Source organism: Ochlerotatus camptorhynchus, unplaced genomic scaffold (genome assembly GCF_037179485.1).
Source record: "Ochlerotatus camptorhynchus isolate MF236.1 unplaced genomic scaffold, CSIRO-AGI_Acam_v1.1 ptg000094l, whole genome shotgun sequence".
In the NCBI taxonomy this organism is placed as follows: domain Eukaryota; kingdom Metazoa; phylum Arthropoda; class Insecta; order Diptera; family Culicidae; genus Ochlerotatus; species Ochlerotatus camptorhynchus.
The window spans coordinates 2618783-2641942 of record NW_027040584.1 but is presented as its reverse complement, the minus strand read 5'-3'; the positions used below and the strand labels follow the sequence as shown (position 1 = coordinate 2641942).

At 34.8% G+C, this 23160-nt stretch overlaps 1 protein-coding gene across 5 annotated transcripts in view; it reads right to left on the bottom strand.

Annotated features, from left to right (window-relative positions):
- The window catches only part of centrocortin (cerebellar degeneration-related protein 2-like), a 420769-nt gene that overhangs the window by 161917 nt on the left and 235692 nt on the right, over positions 1-23160 (bottom strand). For 2 of the 5 annotated variants that reach the window (XM_065218864.1, XM_065218865.1), the window contains exon 1: positions 1198-2265. The exons of the other annotated variants lie outside the window; for them this stretch is intronic. In XM_065218864.1, coding sequence (XP_065074936.1) covers positions 1198-1531 — 334 coding nt within the window. In that variant the 5' untranslated portion in view covers positions 1532-2265. Of the gene's footprint in view, positions 1-1197; positions 2266-23160 lie in introns of those variants that run through there. 5 annotated transcript variants of the gene reach the window in all.

Genomic DNA, 23160 nt, shown 5'->3' with positions numbered 1-23160 from the left:
GTGAGTGAAAAATGTGTGTTGCTTCTCAGTAAGACACTTTAGAAGACGTCCAAGGTTTCAGCCAATACACGGCATTCACACCGATTGTCAATATGAAGTGAAAACTTGAATTTAACGAAGTTCAAAAGATCCGTGCGAAGAGCATGCAAATCGGAAATGGTTACCACAATAGGGGGGACCTTTTTCATTCTTGGCATTAAGCTGGGAAAGCTTTGTAAAATTTTGCCTCGATGATGGATCATTCTCATCATCCGTGAGCATATCAAACTAATTGTTCAAATGAATTTCAAATGGGGGATCAAGAGATTGCCCTTTTCTTTTGCGCTTAGGCGCAATGCTGGCAGAATAAAGTTTCTCCAACTCGACTTCCATACACATCAGTATAATAATCCGAAGGATTGAAGAGTAATTTTCCATGTCGATGTCCAAGCAGGATTACCTCGGGTAGGGTCCAAACAAGGATCGAAGAGGAATTAGAGTCAAACAAGGTAGAATATTTGCAGGTAATATTGAGCATTGAAAAGTGTAGCTTTAGGTAGCCGTAACACTTCCTTCAGCAAAAAGATCCGCATGGTCCGATGCGATCTGATGCGCATTATATGGTTTCCCGATTTTGTATTGGAATTCCCGACTATATTCCGCATTTCCTGAACTCTATTAGTAACACAAAAGTAGCCACAGAAATCCTTGAGCATGTCCAAACAGTCTATAATCGAAACAAATGTTGTACAAGTTCTCTTATGGCCATGTTACTCCAAAATATGTAAGGACATTTCAGGGAATCGAAGCACGTAATTGTTTATGATATTGGAAATGTATGCCGTTATTGATAAAACAAAACAATAGGGTCGTATTTAACTATATTTTTACGATCCCTTCATAATTTGAAATTCCGACCTTTTTTAATTTGGAAATCGTTTGATAAAGCTATCTGAATTTCTGAGGTCCTTCAAAGAACAATTCGTTATTAACCGATGGCTCGGGATCTTTTGATTGCGAAATGTTCTACAGCGCTTAGGTAGATAATTATACTTAGTTATTAACACGTTTTTCGAGCAAACATTCAACAACAAATCAGATGCAGATTGCTGTCATTTATCTACCGACGTTCCACTGCAGAGCAATACTTTTCCCTCTGCCTTCAAACGAACGATAACCCAGCCAAGAACCCGCACAGGGCTTCCCAATATCCCTTACCTTCCGGTCCGCGCAGACACTCCAGCTCGATCGTATAGTCCCAGCATTCCATACTGTTGAGCCGGGACAGCGAGGTCAGTGAGGGTGCTCCACTTCCACCGCCACCGCCGCCTCCAATATCCCACAGTCCCCCGTTATGTCCCAGCGGTTGCGGTTGACTCAGCTGTGGCGACTGCGGTTGCGATCCCGTTTGGGTCACCCCAACGCCACCATTCCCGAGCTGCGTGGCTGGGCTGGCTGGACCACCGTTCATCAGAGCCCCGGCCGTCACCAAGCCGGAACCGGGTCCAGCTGCGGCGGTGGTGGCCGCACCACCGTTGACACTCATCTTCATCGGAATTGGGGTTTTGTTTTTACTGAGGGTTCAAAATTTGCGAAAAACTTAAAGCTCCCCGGTTGGTGTCATGGCTAAACTCTCACTTTCTTCGATTGGTTCAAATGGGAAAAGTACACACGGTAGCCAAGGCTTGGCACGATTTTCCGATTAATTTTCCCAGTCACGAGTTTGGCGTGTTGTGCTCCTGATTGAAATCCACCGGAGCGCGGATTATGATTGTTGTAATCGACGGTGGCTGATCAGCATCCCCTGAGTTGGCACACGCGAGGGACGGGTCTGGTGGAAAACTGTTATCAAAGCAAATCTTCGTTTTTCACCATTTCACTTGGTCGGCTCCAAAGGCAGTACACGTGGCGTGTGGGTGAAGGGAGGCGGTTCGAAAACTTTCAAAACGTCGGCGTTCATTCAAGCCTATCGAAGACACACACCATCACCGTCATCATCTGGGACTCGCGTTGGGACGGAATCTACCGGCGGAGGATCTTCGGCGATGGTTGGCACAAAATTTCAATTTCGAGGTCGTTCATACTACTCCATTCTCCGCTGCAGCGCGGGGAAGGTGGAGCCGAGTCGAGCCGGGCTCGCGCGCAATCACTAGAGCTTCTCTTCTTCGCCTTCTTCTTTCTGCTATCTTCTACCGCCGAGGAACATAATTATCGTAATCACGAGAAATGCTTGCTAGTTTTCACCTGAATTACACACTCACAACACTCTTGCCTGCTGGATGCTCCAAATCTCACTGCACGGAAATTCACACCAACCAAGCGAACGTCGATCGACGCCGAAAAGAGCGATGCAAAAACAAAATTGGCACAACTGTCACGCCTGATTAGGCTAGCTAGAACAACTCTCTCACTGTGTCGCACTGAGTCGCGACGACCCTACCTCCGCAAGCACTCAAGTCACTTGAATTGAAACTAATTGCACGGATCCAGCCGACCCAACGGCACACAAGAACAAATTGGGGACGCACAAAATACTCCGCGAAAAGCCGTCGTCGTCGTCGTCGTAATCGACGCCGTAGTATGTCTTTCACCAACAATCGCCAGTAGACGACTGACGAAGCCGCGAGTTTACCGAGACCGACCTGCGTCGCGCCGCGGTGCAATGCAATTCGAGAGAGGTGAGAGAGTGCCCTGCTCCAATCCTCAATCTCAAGCCTGGCTGAGAAAGGGTGATGTGGTGTGGTGAGAATTGAAAGGCGCGTGGTGAATTTCCCCGCACGAGAGCGCAACGGATCGAGTGGAATGCACTTCTCTTCTATGCTGCTGCTGCTGCTGCTGCTACTTAGGTGCAGGTTGGTTGGTAGGTAGGTGCAATTGAACATGTTGGATTGGAGCAGATTGGAGCGTTGGCAGCTCGTGAGAATGGTATTCCTTCGCTTGTTTTAGTTTTTTTTTTTTTTTTTTTGCATATGCTTCGACTGACGGGGATGGATAATGGGGGCCGAAGAATAATAAGAGCTGCTGCGGGGCTGAACTAGAAGTCTTCGGAGCGGTGCTGGTGGTGGTTGTCGTTTGACAACTTGCGATTTTTCTTCGCGATGCTGGGAATGTTGTCTGGTTGGAGAAGGAGCGAGCAAACGTGGGAGTCGTTGTGTTGTTCTGTGCAGTGATGATGCATTTTTTTTCCCTGGCCACTCAGATAGGTAGGTGGTAGGTGTAGGAAGAGGAGGACTTCGAACGCTTGCTCCATGGGTTGACAGACGGATCTGAGAAGCGATTTGTTGCCTTGGCTGGGCGGCATTATTCAATATTCATGGATTTATTGGAATAGGATTTGCATTTTGATTGAATGCAGGTACGTGGAATTGCTTAGCCGAACCGTTAGTTCTGCGTTACACAATGGAAAAATTTGATCGATTTCATCTGTACTTGTTACAACGGTAATATTTTCACAGCTGCACAAAGCGCGCTTTTCTTCAAATTTGAATCGGAATCGGACAGTCGCAGATCGAATGACGGTGGATTAATGGAAGAGTTCTGTATCTGTTTTTGTATTCCATTACGATGAAGCAGCGAATTTGCAAACAAAAAACAAAAGAGTCCTATCATTGCTTCGTATTCATAACACGATGAATTTCAACTTGTTACTTAATTGGTATATGTATACACTCAACAAAAAAAAAAACAGTGCCAAAGCTGCAAGTCACCCACCAATCATGTAAACAAATAGGTCAGCTGTCGAACCGACGACAGTGCATCGTCATACAGTGGTTTTCTTTTTCTGAGCGCCCAATCCAATCTCAAATCGAAATCAAAGCATTGATTCGCCTGCCCTCGGTAATTAGTGATGTACGATTTGAGTTCGAATGATCGATTATCAATTCTGAAATTCATTTTTATTTAACTGAATATTTCATAAAAAACGAAAGTCGAAGGGGTCACTAGGTTAAATGGATCATTACTAAGACAGCCGCATTTTTCCGCGGATAAATTTGGTTCTGCGTTCAATTTTTTTAATTTGTCTATGTTTTAACAACTTTGAAAATGCTTCTTCAATTTGGTTGAAAATCATTAAATATGAAATTCAATAAGTTTTAACTTTTAAGTTTTTTTAAAGACCGTGCACGTCGTAGTTGCTACTCCGTTACTGATCATAATAAATTCTATGTGAGCAGTCATATTTTATTTAATTGGCCACATAAGATTTATGTGATTTAGTGGTGCAATTTCCAATGGTGGGGGATCACATGAAAGCTATGTGAAATTCATATGGATATTTTCCACTGGTTATGTGGAAAAAAGGTCGAAAGGATAACAGGTCGAATGACATTTATAGGGACAAAATGTAGAATGGACAAAAGGTCAAAATGGACAAAAAATCGAAAGAACATTCGAGCACTTTAAGTTGGAGTGTTCTGCAGCTTATATCTGCTCATGGTTCAAAGAAAGAGTTAACACCCAGTGAGAGAAATCACTCTCGAATATTGCAGAATTGCATAAGTAATTCTTATAGAATATCATTTGAAACTTTTGAAGAATTGTACAAAAAATTCATGAAGAATTTCATTCTTGAAAGATATCATTCGCAATTGATGAAGAATTCCATTCAAAATAATGAGTAATTATATACGAAAGATCTTCTACAATTCCGCTCGAAATTCTTGCTCAATTTCATTTAAATTTTTGGGGACTGTCATCCAAAATTGTTGAAAAATTTCATTCGTTATTCTTGTAGAATTGCATGTAAATTTACTTATGTTTAAAATTCACGTAAAATTCTACTTCAGAATTTAATTTCGAGCACAATTTTTGTGAAATGTCGTCAATCATTCACGAAAAATTCCATTCGAATTTCTTGTAGAATTTCAATCGGAATTCTTGTAAATTTGAGTTCCAAACCCAAATTTTTGACGTATTTTTCAGCTAAATACTTTTAGTATTTCATTCCAACTTTTTGAAGAATTTCATTTGAAATTCTTGTAGAATTACTTTAAAAAATCTTGGAGAATTCGTTTAAAAATTCTTGAAATTCTGAATTCATGAAGAATTCTAATTTCAATTATTGCAGAATTGTATAACAAATTCAATAAGAATATCACTCGAAATTCTTGAAGCATTTCGTTCAAAATTCTTCTAAAATTTTGGTCGAAATCCGTGCTCAATTTAATTGGAATTTTTAGGGATTGTCACACAAAATTTTTGATTAATTTCATTCGAAACTCTTGTAGAATTTGGTTCAATATTCTTGTAGAATAAGAAAAATTCATGCATCGCTAAAAATTCTTGTAGACGTTCGACCCTTAATTATTGTCCAAATTAATGCGAAATTCTTGTAGAATTTCATTCAAAATTTATGAAGTATAGCATCGTTAAAAATTCATGTAGAATTTTGATCATAATTCTTGTGGAATTTCATTCCAAATTCTTGCTAAATTTAAATTTTAGTTCTTGAAGAATTGCATGACAAATTCTTATAGAATTTCATTTGAAACTGTTGAAGATTCTTGAAGAATTTCGTTCGAAATGCTTGAAAGGTTTCATTCACAATGGTTGAAGAATTTCATTCGAAATTAATGAGTAATTATATACGAAATTCGTGAAGAATTTCTTTAAAAGATCTTCTACAATTCCGTTCGAAATTCGTGCACAATTTAATATAAATTTTCATGGATTTTCGTCAAAAATTGTTGAAAAATTTCATTTGTAGTTCTTGATAAAATCTCTACTAAATTCTTGTATGATTGCATGTATATTTACTGTTGTATAAAATTCATGCAAAATTCCATTTTAGAATTTAATTTCGATCACATTTTTTTGTAGAATGTCGTCAACCATTCACGAAAAATTCGATTCGAATTTCTTGTATAATTTCAATCGGAATTCTTGTAAATTTGAGTTCCAAACCCAAATTTTTGAAGAAGTTTCCAGTTAAATGCTTTTAGAATTTTATTCCAACTTTTTCATGAATTGCATTTGAAATTCTTGTGCAATTACTTTAAAAAATCTTGATGAATTCGTTCCAAAATTCGTTCAAAATTCTTGAAGAGTTTCGGTCAAAATTGCTGTAGAGTTTTGTTCAAAATTCTTGAAATGCAGAATTCATGAAAATTCTAATTTCAATTGTTGCAGAATTGTATAACAAATTCAATAAGAATTTCATTCGAAATTCTTAAAGCATTTCGTTCAAAATTCTTCAAAAACTTTGGCCCAAATCCGTTTTCAATTTAATTGGAATATTTAAGGATGGTCACACAAAATTGTTGAAGAATTTCATTTCAAATTTTTGTAGGGGAAATGTTGGCTTCGGCAATACCTTAACCTACTATCGTCAGGGGGTAAACAAAGTCCTAGAGCACTCAAATTTGGCCAATAGATGCTCTGAAACACAATGTATCCACATGCCAAAATTGAGCTCTCAAGGACGCTGTTTACCCCTTGACGATAATAGGTTAAGGTATTGCCGAAGCCAATTAGAACAGAATTTCGATCAAAACTATGATCAGAATTATGATTAAAATTCGTATATCGTAAAAAAATTATTGTAGACTTTCGAATTATTGTAGAATTTAATGCGAAATTATTGTAGAATTTCGATTAAAATTCTTGTAGAATTTCATTCTAAATTCTTGCAACATTTCAATTTCAGTTCTTGCAGAATTGCATAAGAAATTCATATAGAACTTCATTTAAAACTGTTGAAACTGTTTGTTGTATACGAATTTCTTTAAACGATCTTCTACAATTCTATTCGAAATTCGTGCTCAATTTCAATTGATTTTTTTTTTAAGATTGTCATCCAAAATTGTTCAACAATTTCATTCGTAATTATTGATAAAATCTCTACTCAAACCTTCAAAATTACATGTTAATTTATTTTGTTTTTTTTTTTAATTTGTGCTCAATATAATTTTAAAATTGAATTTCGTTAACTTTTTTGCATTATGTATTCAAAAATTCATGAAAAGTTTCATTCGAATTTCTTGTAGAATTTCAAATAAAATTCATACAGGATTGAATTACAAATCAATATTTTCGTTGAATTTTATTTGAAACGCTTGTAGAATTAAATTCCAACTCTTTATAGAATTTCATTTGAAATTCTTATATAATTTCGTTAAAAGTTCTGGTTGAATTTCGTTAAAAATTCTTGAAGAATTTTGTTAAATGTTTTTGAAGGATTTCATTCAAAATTCATTAAGAATTTCGTTCAAAATTCATATCGACTTTCGTTCAAAATTCTTCATGGAATTTCGATCAAAATTCTTGTAGAATGTCATTCAAAATTCTTGTAGAATGTCATTCAAAATTCTTGTAGAATTTCGTTCATGATTCTTATAGAATTTCGTTCACAATTCTTGTAGGATTTCATTCTGAATTCTAGTAGTCTCACGCAACACGAGAAAACGGCATATCATTGTTGATCGATTCTCTATCATTGTTGATCGATCCTCTTTCACGAATAACACGACTGCAAATGAATTTCCAATTCAGTGTGTTGTTTCAGGCGCAAGCTAACATCATGTTCTGTCGAACTGTGCTGCGAGCTTAGCGAGAAATTCGTTTATGTTGCCGTGGTAAACCAAAGAGAAAGTCGATGAAGCTAATCGATCAACGAGGATAGGCCCTTTCCAAATGTTACGCGAGAAGTCATTCTTTTAAAGTTCTTTCAGAATTGGATTAGAAATTCTCGAAAAAAAATCATTTGAAGAACTTTTGAAGAATCATATAGCAATTTCTTGAAGAATTTCATTCAAAATTCTTGAAGGATTCTATTCGCAATTTTTGAAGGATTTCAATCAAAATAAATGAAGAATTACATTCGAAATTCTTGAAGAATTTCGTTCTAAGACCTTCTAAAATTCCATATTAAATTCGTGTTCAATTTCATTTGAGTTTATAAGGATTGTCACCCAAAATTGTTGATTAATTTCATTCGTAATTATTGATGAAATCTCTACTCAATTCGTGTAAAATTGCATGACAACATATTTTTTTTCAATTTCAGAAAAAATTTCATTATAGAATTTAATTTCTTGCATAAATGAAACTTTTTATTTAAATTTCTTGCAGAATTTAATTCCAAATCAACTTTTTTTTGTACAATTTTATTCGAAATGCTTGTAGAATTTTGATTCAACTTTTTGTAGAATTTCATTGCAATTTCTTGTAGAATTTCATTCCAAATTCTTGCAGAATTGAATTTAAACTCCCAATTTTCGTAGAATTTTATTCGAAATGCTTGTAGAATTACATACCAACTTTTTTAAATAATTTCATTCGAAATATTTAGTTGTAGAATTTCGATCAAAATTCTAGCCGAATTTCGTTCGAAATTCTTGAAGAACATCGTTTAGAATTCATGTACAATTTCGTTAAAACTTTTTGTAGAACTTCATTAACAATTCTTGTGGCAGTCACTCTGAATTCTTCAAAAATTGAAAATTGCTTTAAAAATTCTTAAAGCATATCATTTTAAACTTATGATGCATTGTATTATAAACTCTTGAAGGATTTTATTAGAAATTGTCGAAGGATTTGAATCGAAATGAATGAAGAATTTCATTCGAAATTATTGAAGAAATTCATTTAAAATTCATGAAGGGTTTCGTTCAAAGATCTTTGACAATTCTGTTAAAAATTTGTGCTCATTTTCATTTGAATTTCTGAGGATTGTCACCCAAAATAGTTGATTCGTAATTCTTGATGAAATCGCTACTCAATTCTTGTTCAGCAAAATTTCAGTTTTAAAATTTAATTTCGTTCACAATTTTCGAAAAATGTCGTCAAAATATATAAAAGATTTCATTCCAACTTCTTGAAGAATTGAATTCTAAATCCAATTTTATGTAGAATTTAATTCGAAATGCTTGAAGAATTTTGTTTTAACATTTTGTAGAATTCCTTCTGAAATTCTTGTTGGATTTCGATCTAAATTCATGAAGAATTTCAGTCAAAATTCTTGTGGATTTTTTTCCAAATTCTTATAGAAATACAAGAAAAATTTCAAACTTATTGCTTGTAGAATTTCATTTGAAATTATTGCAGAATAGAATTATAAACCCACATTTTCGAATAATTTTATTTGAAATGCTTGAACGAACACTTTTTAACATTGAATAAGAATGAGATTCCACATTGTTGTAGAATTACGTTCCAAATTTTTGAAGAATTTCGAACAAAATTCTAGTTGAATTTCATTCGAAATTCTTGAAGAATTTCTTTTAAAAGTAATTTACCATTTAGGTTAAAATTCTTATTGAATTTCATTCAATATTTTTGTAGAAATTCATGAAAAATTACAAATTATTTGCTTGTAGAATTTCATTCGAAATTTTACAGACAGAAATACCAAATCAAAATTTTCTTAGAATTTTATTCGATATTTTTGCTGTAATTCTTTTTATTTTACAAAATTCTTGTAAAATATCGTCGAAACTTCTTGTAGAATTTCGATCAAAATTATAGCAGATTTCCTTACGAAACTCTTGAGAAATTGCGTTAAAAATTCATACCCAATTTCGTTTAAAATTCTTGTAGAATTTCTTTCAAAATTTTTGTAGAAATGCAAGAAAAATATCAGTCTTATTGCTTGTAGAATTTCATTCGAAATTCTAGCAGAACAGAATTATAAACACACATTTTCGTAGAATTTAATTCAAAATGCTTGTACGAACATGTCCCAACTTTTTGTGGAATCTCATCCGAAATTGTTGTAGAATTTCGTTCCAAATTCTTGTAGAATTTCGATCAAAACTTCTGATTGAATTTCATTCGAAATTCTTGAAGAATTTCGTTCAAAATTAATCTACTTTTTCGGTTAAAATTCTTGTAGAAAATTAATTCAATATTCTTGTAGAAATTCATGAAACATTACAATTTATTTGCTTGTAGAATTTCATCCGAAATTCTGGCAGAATGAAAATCCAAATTCAAATTTTTTTAGAATTTTATTTGATATTTTTGTAGAATTGCAATTCTATTCTATTGTAGAATTTCATGCAAAATTCTTGTAGAATTTCGATCAAAATTATGGTAGATTTTCGTACGAAACTCTTGTGGAATTGGGTTCAAAATTCAAGCCGAATTTCGTTTAAAATTCTTGCAGAATTTCTTTCAAAATTCTTGTAGAAATGCAAGAAAATTTTCAATCTTATTGCTTGCAGAATTTCATTTGAAATTCTTGCAGTATAGAATTAAAACCCCAGATTTTCGTAGAATTTTATTCAAAATGCTTGTACGAACATATTCCAACTTTTTGAGGAATCTCATTCGAAATTGTTGTAGAATTTCGTTCCAAATTCTTGTAGAATTTCGATCAAAATTCTAGCTGGACTTCATTCGAAATTCTTGTAGAATTTCGTTCAAAATTAATTTACCATTTCGGTTGAAAATCTTGTAGAATTTCATTCAATATTCTTGTAGAAATTCATGAAAAATAACAAAATGTTTGCTTGTAGAATTTTATTCGAAATTCTTGCAAAATGATATTGCAAATCCTTATTTTCTTTAAATTTTATTCGAAATGCTTGTAGAATTACATTCTAATTTATTGTAGAATTTAATTCAAAATTCTTGTATACTACAAATCTACTATAATTTTGATCGAAAATCTACAAGAAGTTTGGACGATATACTAAACAAACTTCTTGTAGAATTTCGATCAAAATTATAGTAGATTTTCACAAGAACCTCTTGTGGAATTCCTTTCAAAATTCATGCCAAATTTCGTTTAAAATTTTTGTAGAACTTCTTTCAAAATTCTTGTAGAAATGCAAGAATTTTTTTTAATCTTATTGATTGTAGAATTTCATTCGAAATTCTTGCAGAATAGAATTATAAACCCAAATTTTTGTCTAATTTTATTCGAACTGCTTGTACGGACACATTACAACTATTTGTGAAATCTCATTAGAAATTGTTGTAGAATTTCGTTCGAAATTCTTGTAGAATTTTATTCAATATTCTTGTAGAAATTCATAAAAAATTGCCAAAAAAATTTCGTTCAAAATTCATGTCAAATTTCGTTTAAAATTCTTGTAAAATTTCATTCATAATTTGTAAAATTAAATTAGAAATTCTTGCAGAATTCCGTTCAAAATTCTAGTAGAATTTGATTCGAAATTTTTGTAGAATTTCGTTCATAATTCATGTAAAATTTCGTTTAAAATTCATAAATAATTTCGTCCAAAATTGTTTTAGAAGATCATTCTGAATTCTTAAAAAAATACAGACTTGATTTAAAATTCTAATAGCATATCATTTAAAAAAATTGTATAACAAATTCTTGAAGGATTTAATTCGAAATTGTTAAAAGATTTTAATCGAAATTTAAGAAGAATTTCATTCGAAATCATTGTAGAAATTCATTAAAAAAAAAATGAAAACTTTTGATCTAAGTTCTTCTACAATTCCGTTTGAATTTCGTTCTAAATTTCATTTAAACTTTTGAAGTTTGTCATCTTAAATTGTTGAAGAATTTCGTTTGTACTCCTTGATGAATTCTCTACTCAATTCTTGTCAAATGGCAGGTAAATTTAATTTTGTGCATGCAATTTGTTCATGCAAAATTTCATGTTAAAATTTAATTTCGTTCACAATTTTTGTAGAATGTCGTCAAGTTTTTCTTGAAAACAATTCATTCGAATTTCTTGTAAAATTTCATTCAAATGTCTTGCAGAATTGAATTGCTTGTAGAATTACATTTTAATTTTTTGTAGAACTTCATTCAAAATTCATGTAGAATTTTGTCAAAAATTCTTGTAGAATGTCGTTCAAACTTCATGCAGTATTTCGTTCAATTTTTTTTTAGGATTTCATTAAAAATTCATGTTATAGAATTTCATTTTAAATTCTGGCAGATTTGAGTAACAAATCCAAATTCTCGTGGAATTTTATTTGAAATGCTTGTAGAATTACATTCAAACTTCCTGTATATGTAATTTCAATTCGAAATTCTTGTAAAAACCATTAAAATGTCGAACAGAATTTCAATTGACATTTTTGGAGAATTTCGTTCAAAATTCTTGTAGAATTTATTTCAAAATTCTTATAGATCTTCGTTCACAATTCATGTAAAATTTCGTTCTGAAATCTGAATTCTTTAAAAAATTTAAAAAATCTATAAATATAAAAACGAATTTCTGTCTGTCTATCTGTCTGTCTATCTGTCTGTCTGACCCTTATAGACTATGAAACTACTGAAAGGATCTACTGGCGGGGAAAGGATCTTATGATGGATCAAGATCCATCCCCCTTTTAAAGGGGGGGGGGGGGGGGCTCCCATACAAATGAAACATTAATGCCTGCATAACTCGAGAACTAATCAAGCAAATGGATCCAAATATGGCATGTGGAGATCATAGGGGGGGGGGGGTCTACGTACAATATAGCATGTATTTTTCAATTGGCGCATAAACTCAAGCTAATCACCTCTATTCCCGTTTTCGTTCGAATCGTTCGTTCGTACGAACGACTCGATTCGAACGAGTTCGAAAACGGCATTCTGGTTTTCGTACGAACCCGTTCGAACGAAAGCTTTTTCGAAAATAAACAGTGTTAGTGGTACCAGATGCACTTTGACATTTCTTAACAATTCGAAGCATAGACCGCGCACGAAATTGACATTATTCGGTCAAGTGGACTGTCAAACGATGTCAACAAAACAATAACATTGTTGAAATTTTTTGGTTGAAAATTTGAAAATCTCACTGATTTGAAAAGATAACTTCCTGATGTCTTCTGAGAAGTTGTTAAGCAGAAAGTTGGCCACCTTTTGGGACGATTCAGTTTCCGGTAGGATAAGAGTCTGATCCTGTGGATGATCCGGAATATCCGTAAAAGTGGTCAATTCATGAATCTGATCCTAGAACTCCGCATTTTTTAGAAACCACTCATAAACGTCTTATCAGAATGAATTCGGAGTTGTGACCGAAATATGGACACTGGGGACTACAGGATGGTCCACTAAAAGAGCCGGAACATCCGTAAAAGTGGTCAATTCATGAAACTGATCCTAGAGCTCCGCGGATTTTTCAAAACCACTCATAAACGTCTTATCAGAATGAATTCGGAGTTGTGACTGGAATATGGACCCTGCGGACCACGAGATGGTTCACCGGAAGATCCGGAACATCAGAAAAGTGGTCAATTCATGAAACTGATCCTAGAGCTCCGTGGATTTTTCAAACCACTTATAGACATCTTATCAGAATGTATTCGGAGTTGTGACCTTAATTTGAACTCTGGGGACTACATGATGGTCCACCGGAAGATCCGGAACATCCGTAAAAGTGGTCAATTCATTAAACTGATCCTAGAGCTCTACGGATTTTTCGGAACCACTCATAAACGTCTTGTCAGAATGTATTCGGAGTTGTGTTCAGAAATAAGAATATGGAGACTACAGAATGGTCCACCGGAAGATCCGGAACATCCCTAAAAGTGCACAATTCATGAAACTGATCCTTGAGCTCCACGATTTTTTAGAAAGCACTCATAGACATCTTATCACAATAAAAACGGAGTTTTGACCAGACAGTTTATACTGGGGACCATGAGATGGTCCATTAAAAGATCCGGAAGATCATTGCAAGTGTTTAATTCATGAAACTGATCCTAGAGCTCCACGGTTGTTTTTTTTTTCAAAACCACTCATAAATTAATATTAATAATAACTCAATAAGACGATGTTTTCAAATGGCTTATTGAATAAATTTTGATGTGATGAATTAAAAATATAAACTTTGAAGCTAGTCCCTCGTTAACTTGTAACTCTAATGAAACATCTCCAAGAAGTCAAAGGAAATAAGTCCATGAAATCCAAGGAATAATATTCAAAAATTCCGATAAAAGTGTCTAAAAGTTATTAATTATTTAAATACCACTTAGAAATCATCCATGATAATAAATAAAAAAAATGTGTCTATGAGCAGTTCTAAAAAACCATAGAGTGCTTAGATCAGTTTTCTTGACCTATCCACTTTAATGGATGTTCCGGATATTCCGAAGGACCATCCAATGGACCCTGGGTGCTTTTTCCAGTCACAACTCCGAGTTCATTCTGATGAGTTGTCTATTATTTTCCAGAGGAGCGTTCATGGTCTCCAGGGTCTGTTTTCCGATCATAACTCCGAATTCATAATTATAAGACGTCTACACATTTAATTATTTTCACCGAGATTCCAACAGCCGAGTAATTCTGCAATTTATTTCACTGAGATTCAGTAAAACAATTGCCGAGACTCAGCTAACAAATAACATTTTGCTGAGCTGTCAGCTAACAAACAGATATTTTGCAGAGATATCAGCAAAAGAGAATGCCGAGATAATCGGCTTTTGGAGATTTTACCGAGCTAGATTAAATGTGTATGAGAGTTTACGAAAAAAAAAAAACGGAGTTCTTGGATCAGTTCCTTGGATTGAGCCTTTTTACGGATGTTTCGGATCTTTCGGAGGACCATCCGCCGTCAGCTTTAGGTATATAGTGTCTTCGGGAAAGTTTCTTCATATTGTTTGGCCGATCTTTTTATGTTAGTGAAATTAGGGTGGTTCACACAATTGGAGCTTTGAAAAAACATACTTTTTTTTTATTATTTGAGATAGACCAATGCAATTTTCTAAAAGTTGTAGAACAATCAATTCGAAGCAATTTTGCTCAAGACACCAAATTGTTATCTCTTAAGGTTCATGAGTTATGATTTTTTAAACAAGCAGGTTAGAATGGCCCATAAAAAACAGATTTCTTCGAATATCTATTCATAAGTTCATTTCTCGTAAAAACCTTGTTTCGGTTACATTTAGAACTTATGATGACGCATATTTTTGCTGAAGCAACCAGGCTGCAATCTTTTTTTATTATTAGAAAATTAATGGAGATTTTCTTCGAAAAAATGGTTCTATTAAAATGACAATGTCTCTAAATGGCGCAAACCGATTTTCAAACTTTCGATTTCATTTAAAAGATCGTGTTTTTTCAGTATTTGTGGGAAAACTGTGAGAGCGTTTTTTGTTTAAAGTATTAAATTTAATTTAAAAAAAAAAACTCTTTTTTTTTTAAAACTAGCCATAAATTAACCATAAGGAGATTCAAATTAGTGACTTCTGCAAAAATATGCGTCATAAAAAGTTCTAAAAGTATTTGGAATAATGTTTTTACGAGAGGTTAGGGTGGCCCCTAGAAAATCGGCTTTCTTTAAATATTGTTTATACGTTGATCACCAATAAAAATATTTAAAGAAAGATTTTCTAGGGGCCACTCCAACCTACTTGTTTAAAATAACCATAAGTCATGAACCATAAGAGATAAAAATGTGATGCCATGAGCAAAGTTGGTTCAAATTGATTGTTCTACAACTTTAAAAAAAAACTGCATTAGTCTATCTCAAGTAAGAAAAAAGGTTGAAAAAATACGAATAAGCTTTCCCGAAGACACCATGTACCTAAAAGTTATGGTTTTGGTGCTAATATTTTTGTCTTCATAAATACGGCTTTTATAGATGTTCAGGATCTTCCTGGTGAACCATCTCGTGGTCCCAAGGGTCCATTTTCCGTCTAAGCGTTCATATTCCGGTCACAACTCCAAATTCATTCTGATAAAACGTTTATGAGTGGTTTCGCAAACTCACGGAGCTCTAGGATCATTTTCATGAATTGACCACTTTTACGGATGTTCCGGATCTTCCGGTGAACCATCCCGTGGTCCCCAGGGCCCATATTCCAGTCACAACTTCGAATTAATTCTGATAAGACGTTTATGAGTGGTTAAAAAAAACCACGGAGCTCTAGGATCAGTTTCATGAATTGACCACTTTTATGGATATTCCGGATCTTCTGGTGAACAATTCCGTGGTCCCCAGAGTCCATATTCCAGTCACAACTCCGAATACATTCTGATAAGACGTTTAAGAGTGGTTTAAAAACAAACGCGGAGCTCTAGGATCAGTTTCATGAATTGACCACTTTTATGGATATTCCGGATCTTCTGGTGAACAATTCCGTGGTCCCCAGAGTCCATATTCCAGTCACAACTCTGAATTAATTCTGATAATTCGTCTATGATTGGTTTCAAAAAATCCGCGGAGCTCTAGGATCAGTTTCGTGAATTGACCACATTTACAGATGTTCCGGATCTTCCGGTGAACTATCCCGTGGTCCCCAGGGCCCATATTCCGGTCACAACTCCAAATTCATTCTAATAAGACGTTTATGAGTGGTTTCGAAAAATCCGCGGAGCTCTAGGATCAGTTTCATGAATTGGCCACTTTTACGGATATTCCGGATCTTCCACAGGATCAGACTTGTGTCCTACCGGAAACTGAATCGTCCCAAAAGGTGGCCAACTTTCTGCTTAACAACTTCTTAAAAGACATCAGGAAGTTATCTCTTCAAATTGCCATACAATCAGTGTTTGGTCCCAATTAGCTCTAATCCCTATGCTACGTGTATTCGTTAATGCCGGATCGACCGTACTTAGGAATCCAGTGGCATCAGCACTATAGGAATCCGGCAAGAACGAATCCGCACTATAGGAATCTTGACTGTATATGGCTATGGCAATGTTTTGGAGTCATAATTAAATACATAAATATTTGTTATGTAAGCTGTTACAGAAATGGCTTTGTCCAAAATTTTCTAGTTGTTTCGATCCTTTTTTTAATCTAAAATCTATATTTTTATTGCATGATTTTTCAATCAATTTCCATATGAGATCTTTAACTTCACGTAATTTTAAGTTAAATTATTACAATCAAACACCAACAATTTGGTTGCAGATTTTTTTGTACACTCAGGCCATCCCTTATAAAAAAATACCATACACGAACGATAACCCAAATGATTGAACTATTCCACAAATAGTTTGGATGATACCCCGAACACGTTGGAGGCGAACCAGCTGAAAGCTTCATTAATAAAGATAAATCAATCAATCAACCCCGAACACGTCGTTAAGCAAATTAACAATAACATTTTTATTAGCGATTACAAAAAATTTCAATGTTTTTATCCCTTGGCTGTCTTGCGATTCGCGAGTTTGGAGTGACGTTTGGAAAGCGGACAAAAAAACGCATTCGTACGAAAATGGGAATAGCAACATCGTTCGAACGAACGATGTTCGAAAGTTAGAATTGCTTCGAACGAAAACGGGAATGGGAAATTGCTTTCGTTTCGAACGAATCCTGTTCGTACGAAAACGGGAATAGAGGTGAATATTGAATCCTTGCTCGAGCTTAAACTTATGAAGAATTGTATAACAAATTCACGATGGATTTCATTCGAAATTGTTTAATGATTTCAATTAAAATTAGTGTAGAATTTTATTCGAAATTCATTTAAAATTCCTGAAGAGTTTCGTTCAAAGCTCTTTTACAATTCTGTTCGAAATTTGTGAACAATTTCATTAAATGTTTTGGGTATTGTAATCTAAAATTTTTAAAGAATTTCATGTCAAACTGCATGTAAATTAAATTTTGATTAAAATTAATGCAAAATTTAATTGTACAATTTAATATCGTTCACAATTTTTGTAGAATGTCGTCAAATTTTTCTTGAAAAATTTCATTCGAATTTATTGTAGGGTTTCATTAAAAATTCTTGCAGAATTTAATTCCAAATCCGAAATTTTGCAGATTCAATTGTAGCATTTCGTTAAAAATTCTTGTAGCATTTCAATCTATATTCTTGTAGAATTTCGTTCAAAATTCTTGAAGAATTTCATTCTAAATTCTTGAAGAATTTCTATATAAATTCTTGAAGATTTTCTATATAAATTCTTGAAGAATTTCAATTTAAATTCTATACGAATTGAATTAAAACTTCTTTTGGAATATAATTTAAAACTTTTTACAAATTCTTGTAGAATTTAATTCAAAATACTTGAAAGATTTCATTCGAAATTGTTGAAGGATTCATATCGAAATTAAAGAAATATTTATTTCGAAATTCATGAAAAATTCTGTCAAAGATCTTTCGTTCGAAATCCGTGCTCTATTTCATTTCAATTTATATGTATTTCATCCAAAATTTTCGAAGAATTCCATTCATAATTCTTGATCAAATTCCTTCTCAATTCTAGTAGAATGGCATGTAAGTTTAATTTTGTTTAAAATTAATGCAAAATTTCGTTGGAAATTTCCTTTCGCAATGCATAATCACCATCGATCGTTCTCTTTCGTCATTTTCCCATCGACCGACTTCGAGTGACGAATGTAAGCATTGTAGCCATCGGTCATCCGTATCGGTCTCGGTCTCAGCTCGGTACATCTGTGGCGTTGATGCCGTAATCGATTCCGATTGGACAAAAGGCTCCGAATTCCACTCTCCACAATCGAACGGTTGACAAAACGGTTCATTCAAGGTGCCATCGCATCGGTGGAAAACGGTTGAGTCATCCGTTCGTTACACAAACCCCTGACTGTAGCCCGAGAAGATTATGAGCAAACCAGATCGCGACAAATTAAACGTTCAATAAAAGCGATATTTGTCTGCGTGTTTTGTGGTGAGCACAAAAGCCAGAATGACAGTTTTCTTTCATGGCTGACCGCCGCCACGGCTTCATGTAGATTTTTTGTAATGGGTAAATAATGATCTTTGCGGAGCCGCAGACAGGTGTGAGAGAAAACTCGGTTGCCACTGACGGTTGTTTCTAATTCAGAGGGCGTTAAATCGCTGCATTTTTTTTCTCTGCCATGATGATTGGTTACCCGAGTAGAAATGAATCGCCATGTCATCGCTCAACGTTAGCTCACGTACGTAGCAATCAAATGATTAATGCATTTTTATATGTATGGAAAATGACGGCTTCGGTTCTTCTTTTCCTATTATCGTCAGGGGGTAAATGAAGTCCTTGAGCGCAGATTTTTTTGCATGAAAGTGCATCATATTCCAGAGCAATAAGACTTCATTTACGTCCGGGCGATAATGGGTAAAGATATGCCAAAGCCGTCAGTTCCTGAGTAAGTACAATTACGTCGAAATTCAAACGCAACGCAACATTATTCTTCGGGTAGTGTTCTTAAATTTCGGGCCGCCAAACGGCTAAATTTTAGCACTGAGCGAGGCCGAGGTCTTGATTAAATATTTGATTTACATGCCGTTTGATTTGGACCGTCCACAGCAAAGCGTGACACCTGGTGTTGGTTTGATCCAGTTGTTTCGCCAAGCTGCCGAAACACGCAGTCAACGACCTCGTCCCTGATGGTCCGGGGCAGGCTGGTAATGGTTTCTTACCTGTAATGAAACGAGACAGAGAGAGAGAGAAAGGAAAATAATGAAGATTAACTGTTTTCAATCGATTCCGACGACACAAAAGCCTACGATGGGCGACGGCTTTTCAAAACTCATCCAATTATGGCGCAACCGGCCTGAAGATTGCATAACCCGAATACAACAATCGCAAAACTGGAGTTTGGAAAATTTCGCTTTCGGAACGTTCTCTACGGTCTACACGGTTGTTGTCGGAAAGGGGAGTTCAGCTCACGTGATTTACCGGCCAACATCGCCGTCACCATTCACGGCATGTGTGCGACCGGAAGAAAAGTGTGGGTCTTTATCAAATTTAATTGTTTTTTCGTCTTTGTGGTTTTCGGAAAAAATTTCATTCATGCGAATCGGGTGACGGCTGGTGCGCCTCCTTTGAAAGTTTTGAAAGGCCGCTGTTGATCGCTTTATTTTACCGAGGAAATTAATACTTTAAATAGATCGCAGTTTGATTGCTGCTAGGCGCGGGATGAAATCATTGTCTGTGTTTCGAATTAAGTGTTGCATAAATATTTGTAAAGATATTTGCAATTATAGTGCCTCAAAGCTCATGGCAGCTGAAAATTTAAGAAAGTCGTAGAACAAGAACTTTTGGTGAAATATTTGAAGTTTTTTATAGTACGCCTTTTATGCAATTTCTACACAGGAAACACAATGTAAGACATCGTTTTCTGTGTAAAAATTACATAAAATAAAATGGTAGGGTTATGTACAAGACGCGACGGCATGGTTGGCATAAACTACGTTAAGCAGTTCAGTTGATTTCAGGAGGATTTTGCATGGAAATTATTAAATAAAAAATGTTTCTCTAAAACAAGTGAATGTTGTGCGATAAATAAATTCCTAAAAAATATGTATATATGTTGTGAAAACCGGAAATAGAACATGTAACGAAATTATGAAAGATTTTTAACGTTAATAACTCAGCTGCTCCTGGACCAATTTCAATAATTTTATCACCAATCGATCAGAAATATTTCTACGCATCGATAGCAATGCTGCAATTGTTGATTTTAAACAAGAAACTATTGAAAAAATGATAATGACAAGCATTGTTCAAAAGCTTCGAAATAACTAACAAATCCACCAATTACGTACATGCATATGCTGCTTCCTCAACACAGTCATCAGAGAATCGTTTCTAGACGAAACATGTCGTTTGCCGTTTCCCCAACACAGTCATCAGAGAATCGTTAGTAGACGAAACAAGACGAAGTGGCGTTCGCCTCCGGTCTTCGGGCGTATGCGATTAGGGAGGATTCAATTGCGGAACATTTTGTACACTCATCGCCATATTTATAACCACACGCCCCCAAAATGCTCTCCAGAATTGTAATCTTGCACCCAAACTTGGAAGCAGGGGTGCAAGTGATTTTGATCGATTCTCTTCATCGACTTTCTGTTTCGTTAATAACTCGACGGCAAACACATTCATTGCTACGTTTGTTGTTCTGGATGACAGTAGAGCATAGCAGAAATAGTGCGAAATAGGTTAGTGAAGCCATGGTCACCAAAAGAGGAAATCGATGAAGAGAATTGACTTTCACCCCTTTGCTTCTAAAGGTATCTGATTTGTTGGTCTGATTCGAGCGGACTGCTCGAAAATTTTGTCGCATGCAATGTTCGAATGCGTTCACACTTTTTCGACATGATGATTTGATTTGACGTTTGATTTGTCGCACGTAATAGGTTTGTGGTTAATTTTCATTCGACTCAATCAGCAAAATAGCCGCAAGTGAAATGAAAATATTGATTTTTTTGCTTCTAAAATTTTTGCTGCACGGAGAAAAAATACTACCCAAAATTTGAGTTCTTTTTACTTGATATTGAGTTCAGCCTCTCATTTGCACTCGTTATTGTTGTCAAAACAGGAACGAGAGATTCGACCCAACGATATAGTTCAGCCCAATAAGTTACATTTGAGTAAATTTGATATTCTCAAATTTACGTGAATTGAACTTAATTTTGGGTAGAATATACTTAAGAGAAGGTTATTTTTTTTGCTGTTGTCAAATGGAATCTACTATATGCGATTTACTCAAATTTTCGTTACTGGGCTGAACCCCGGAATTGAGGGAAAAGTACTTAATTTTGGATAGTTTTTCATCTTCGTGTGGATTTGATTTGTGTTTTGATGACATCCAGGAGCCTCCTTCTTCGGTGAATCGAGGGCTCTTGAAGGCAGTCTTGATAACTAGCTGCTTGCCGGGAGCCTTTCGTTGTGTACTGGAGAAAAATGTACAAAGCTATGCACCGAAAGCACTGCTGCTGCTGCTACTGCTGATGATGACGATTGACCGGACACCACCACACACCGTGATTGAATAATTACCGTTCGGCGAGACAGGATGGAATTCGATTTTCAAATCTGTGTTAGGGAAAGCGCTTTTTGCAGGCAATCGGTGATATTTTTGATCACCATTGCCACAGCTGAAAATTTGTGTAATTTTCACTATTCAATGTGTATAATTTGAAAGATTTTTATTTTCCAGTGTGTTTGGCCGTCAACGAAACAGTGTTTATATAATACGAAGTATGTATTATATAAGAATAAGCATGCCAGACATCAGGTCTGAGAGCCTACTTAGATTTTTCTAGATCTTCAGAGAGATATATAATATATAGGGAACTTCACAGACCTTCAGAAAAGTCCAAGAATCTACAGTGAAACGTAAAGAATTTCACAGAAGTTTGGGGATCTACTGAAAAATTATTGAACATCAGAAAAGTTCGTAGATTTTCAGTGCAAAGCTACAGAACTTTGGAAAAATCACAAGAATGGTCCATCAATAGACCTTCAAGAAAGAGTGCAGATTTTCAGATTCACTTCAGTGAAATTTGCAGAACTTCAGGGAAGTTGACCGAAACATTTAAAACTTAAAGGAATCAACTATTTGCAGACATCTTTTGAGAACTTTGGGTAATTTAGAAGATTTGCAGGGCCATTTTCAGATGTTCAGGGTAGCCCGAGAGCCTACAGAGGAATTTGCAAAACTTCAGACAAGTTTGCAGATCTACTGAGAAATGTATTGAGCCTCAAGGTAATTCGTAGATCTTGAGAGTAAATTTCTACGGAAACTACGGAGCTTCAGACAACTTTACAGAACACTTTACAGGTATTTTCAGAACTTCAGGAGAGTAGATATTTAGAAAAATCTGTAGAACTGCAAGGAATTTTGCAGATCTTCAAACACATTCAGTGATTCAGTGTTTCAGAAAAGTACTTCAATTCCAAAAACAAATTTCAGCGAAACACGAATGTCCAATATTTTGCAGAAAGAACTTCAGAAACGTCCGTAGACCTTAAGGGTAGTCTGTAGAACTTCAGGAAGTTCGTACATATTTAGAAAAAAAAATGCAAAACTTCAGCAAAACACGCAGAACTTCTGGAAAGTTTGCCGATTTTTAGAAATATTTACACAACTTCTGAGAAATTCAAATATTTTCAGATAATTTGTAGAGCTTTAAGGAATTTCGAAGAATTTCAGATAAATCTGCAGAGCTTTATGGAAGTCCAAGAATCTACAAAGAAATGTACAGAACTTTAGAGAAGATCTTTTGAAAAATCTGCAGAATTTTATTGAGGTTCATGTATTTTAAGTGAAATTACAGAACTTCTGGGAAGTTCACTGATCTTTATAGATATTTGGACAATTTCAGAAAAATTAGTAGATCTTCAGAGAACTTCCTCAGATTTCCGGGAAGCTCAAAAATATCTAGATAAATTTTATATACTTAAGGAAATTGCATAGATGTTCAGAAATATTTGCAGATATTAATTGAATCATGATAATCTACAGAGAAAATTATATAGCTTTCGAGATGTTCGTTAGTTATTAAACATTCAGTGAACACCAGAGATAATTGTTGATATTTAAGGATCTTAAATCTGCATGGATTCAGGAACTTTGTACATTTTAGAGAAAT